This window comes from Zosterops lateralis, assembly GCF_965231275.1.
Source record: "Zosterops lateralis genome assembly, chromosome: 29".
In the NCBI taxonomy this organism is placed as follows: domain Eukaryota; kingdom Metazoa; phylum Chordata; class Aves; order Passeriformes; family Zosteropidae; genus Zosterops; species Zosterops lateralis.
The window spans coordinates 5,039,251-5,043,027 of record NC_139789.1 but is presented as its reverse complement, the minus strand read 5'-3'; the positions used below and the strand labels follow the sequence as shown (position 1 = coordinate 5,043,027).

Below are 3,777 nucleotides of genomic sequence, written 5' to 3'. Positions count from 1 at the left end.
CCCAAATAACCGCGCAGCATCCCAGCCTTTCACCACCCCCTCCCCAAAACATCCTCCAACTTTTCCCGGCTACCCCAAAACAACCCCCCCCCAAAAAAATAAAAAAAAAAATTTTAAAAAATTTAAAAAAAAAAAAAAAAATAAATAAAAATAATTTAAAAAAAATTAAAAATAAATAAAAAATATGTTAAAATAAATAAATAATTTTTAAAAATTAAAAAAATAAATAAAAAATAATTTTAAAAAATTTAAAAAAAAATAAAAAATAATTAAAAAAAAAAAATTTTAAAAAATAAATTTAAAAAATCCCACGGATTCCCTTCTCCCTCCAGCCATACCCAAAGCCTCTTTGCCACTCCTGGAGGGGCTTTATTCGCCTCCATCCCCCCAAAAAACCCCCCAAATCCCCGGCAGGCCAAGATGGCTCCGGCCGCGCCACTTCCTGCCCGCGCCGCCCCTTCCCTTCCCTTCTTCTTCTTCTTTTTCTTCTTCTTCTTCCCTTCCCGTCCCATCCCGGCCCCTGGCGGCGCAGCAAACAGCCACAGCACAATTCTCCGTGTCCTGGGCTTTTACTGGGACCTCACTGGAATGTGTGGGGGCGAGAAAACCCCCCCTGAGCCCCTTTTTTCAGTCCAAACCCTTTTTTTCTCCTTTTCCCCCGCGGGGAGCGGGGCCGGGGCTGCTCCGAGCCCTGGGGGGATGGAGGAGGGGGCGAGCAGCGCTTTTTTCCTCCTCTCAGGACCCCTTTAAGTCCGTGCCTGGGGCAAGGCGGGGAAGAGAAGCTCCAAATCCCAATCCGTGCCCGGGATCTCTCTGTCCGGTCCATTCCTGGGACAAGGCGGGTGTTTCTCAATCCGTGCCCAAGACCCCTCGGTTCGGTCCGGTCCGGTCCATTCCTGGGGCTGGGCGGGCTCTCCCCTGGCTCTTTCCTGGCTCCTTGCCCGGGGGACCCCCTGGTTCGGTCCTTGCCCGGGAAACCCCCTCGGTTTTTTCCCCGGGGGACCCCCCCGGTTCGGTCCGTTCCCGGGACGGGACAGGACAGGCGTTTCCTCCCCTCGCTGTCCTCAATCCGTGCCCGGGACCCCCCGGTCCTTTCCCCGGGGACCCCCTGGGTCCTTGCCCCGGGGCAGGGCAGGCGATCCCCCCAGTCCTTATCCCGGGGACCCCTCGGGCCTTTCCGGGAGACCCCCCTCGGTTCGGTCCTTGGCCCGGGATCCCCCCGGTCCGTGCCCGGGACCCCCCGGGACCCCCTCGGGCCTTTCCGGGGACCCCCCTCGGTTCGGTCCTTGCCCGGGGGCAGGGCAGGCGCTCCCCTCGGTCCTTGGCCCGGGACCCCCCCGGGAACCCCCTCGGTCTTTGCCCGGGGAATCCCCCGGTCCTTTCCCCGGGAATCCCCGGCCCGGTCCGTTCCCGGGAGCCCCCTGGGTCCTTTCCGGGACTCCCCGGCCCGGTGGGTTCCCGGGCTGCCCCCCGGGCTCAGTAGGCCGGCACCTGGTGCTGGTGCTGTGGCAGGAGTTGGCAGCCGCTGTTGACGTGGCTCAGCACCTTCTGCTTGAGCTGCGCCACCTGCTCCCGGAGCAGGCTGGCGGTGGAGGCCAGCTCCGTGTTCTGGCTCTTGAGGCTCTTCACCTTCTCCTCCAGCCGGGAGATGCGCTCCAGTTTCCTCTTGCGGCACTTGGAGGCGGCGATGCGATTCCTCAGCCGTTTCCTCTCGGCCTTGATGCGCTCCTGGGTGTCCATATCGATGGGGGACAGCGGGGGGCTCTCCCCGAAGCTGGGCACCTCCGGGACGATCTGCGGCTCGTCCTTTAACGGGGGAGGGGGCGGCGGCGGGGGGAGCCGGGGCGGGGGCGCCGCGAAGGGACCGGGATCCGCGGCGTAGCTGACGGCGGGGTAAGTGCTGAGATTGGCGTAAACCGGAGCCTCCGGGGCCATCCCGGCCGTGGGTAACTCTCCGGCAGGGCCGTTTCCTCCTCCTCCTCCTCCTCCTCCGCCGTTTCCCCCGCCGTTTCCTCCCCCGCCGCCGTTTCCTCCCAGCTGGTTCTGCTTGTGCAAATCCTCCAGCGCCTTGACGAACCCTTCGGCGAACTCCTGCTCCTCGGAGGCGGCCGATTTGGAGTAGAGGAACTGGCCGCTGGTGGGGGTGGTGGTGACCAGCCCGTTGGATTGGATGATGAGCCGCTCCAGCTCTGGCGAGGCCAGTTTGAGCAGCCCCAAATCCGGGGAGCCCATCAGCCCCGCCGCCTCCCCGCTGCCCGAGCCGGGCCCTTTCAGAGCCGCCGCCACCTGTTCCGGTAAGGCCATGCCGAGAGCGTCCTTCTTCATCATGTTCCCGCCGGGGAAAGGCAGGAGGAGCCCGCTGCTGGTGCTGTTACCGCTGCCGGTACCGGAGGACGGTGCGAAGCCGCTGCCGAGGCCGCTCAACACATCATCATGGTAGAAGGGTGTTTCCATCCTCCTCCCCCGCCCGGCTGCGGGGGAAAACGGCGCCGGGGCGGGGGGGAAGGACCGGGAATAGGAGGGGAGGGGTTGGGGTGAGGGGAGGGGGTTTGGGGGGTGCCCGGTGAGCACCGGCCGCGGCCCCGCTTCCTGCGCGCGCGCACACGCGTCTGCCGCGCCCGCGCCTCCCGCGCCCCCTTAAATAGCCGGGCGACGCCGGGGTGACCTCACCGCGCCGCGCTCCCATTGGCTGCAGATGACGTCCTCCTCCGCCGTCGTTTGCATAGAAGGGGGCGTGGCGACGCCTCCGCGGGCGGCGGGGGACACGCCCCCTCGTTTTACCAGGCCACGCCCCCTCCCCGTTGCCGCGGAGACCGGCGGGTAAACGGGACAACAGCGCGCGGGGCCCTGGGATGACGTCAGCGCGCGGGGGGGGGAGGGGAGGGGAGGGGTCACGTGGCCCCCGCGGCGCGCGCCCCCGCCGGATGGGGCACAAAGGGAGGGGGAGCGGGAACCGGGAACGGGACCGGGACCGGGGCATTGGGACCGGGCACACGGCATTGGGAACCGGCTATGGGGCACCGGGAACTGGGCATGGGAACCGGGCACGGGAGCGGTGCCGGGAGCTGGGCGCAGGACACCGGGCATAGGGCACCGGGGACCGGGCATAGGGTACCGGGCACAGGACAGCGGGTACCGGGCACGGGGCAGCGGGAACCGGACACGGGAATGGAGCCGGGAACCGGCTATAGGGCACCAGGAACTGAGCACAGGGCACCGGGAACCGGGCATAGGGCACCGGGAATTGGGCATGGGAACCGGGCACAGGGCAGCGGGAACAGGACATTGGGACCGGGCACAGGGAATCGGGAGCCGGGCACGGGAGCGGCACCGGGTACAGGGCACGGGGAACCGGCATAGAGTACCGGGAACCGGGCACAAGGCACCGGGACTGTGCATGGGAACCAGGCACCGGGAATGGGAACCGGGTATGGGAATTCGCTACTGGGAACCGGGACCGGGCACAGGAACCGGTTCCTGGCACTGGACTCCAGGTACCGGCACCGGGCACCGGCCACCAGCGCTGGGCACCGGTTCTCCTATGGCCACTGGGCACCGGTACCGGCCCCCGGCTGTAGAATGAGCACAACAAACAAATAAATAAACAATCACACCTTGCCAGGCCCCGCCACACGTGGGGATTACAGGGGAACCTCTGGGGACAGCCAGGCCACCACCCGTGTGACACAGACCACCGACTGTGCCCCCATAGCAGGGTCTGTGTGCCTTGTCCCCTTGTCACAGCCTGTCCTGTGTCACCAGGATGGGGATGGGGTG

General features: G+C 64.8%; 1 protein-coding gene across 1 annotated transcript; it reads right to left on the bottom strand.

Annotated features, from left to right (window-relative positions):
* Positions 1 to 1,399: 1,399 nt before the first annotated feature.
* Positions 1,400 to 2,539, bottom strand: JUND (JunD proto-oncogene, AP-1 transcription factor subunit). The gene has a single exon (XM_083879991.1). It carries the CDS (start codon positions 2,452 to 2,454, stop codon positions 1,477 to 1,479), a length of 978 nt encoding a protein of 325 aa, XP_083736117.1. The 5' UTR covers positions 2,455 to 2,539; the 3' UTR covers positions 1,400 to 1,476.
* Between the last annotated feature and the right edge of the window lie 1,238 nt (positions 2,540 to 3,777).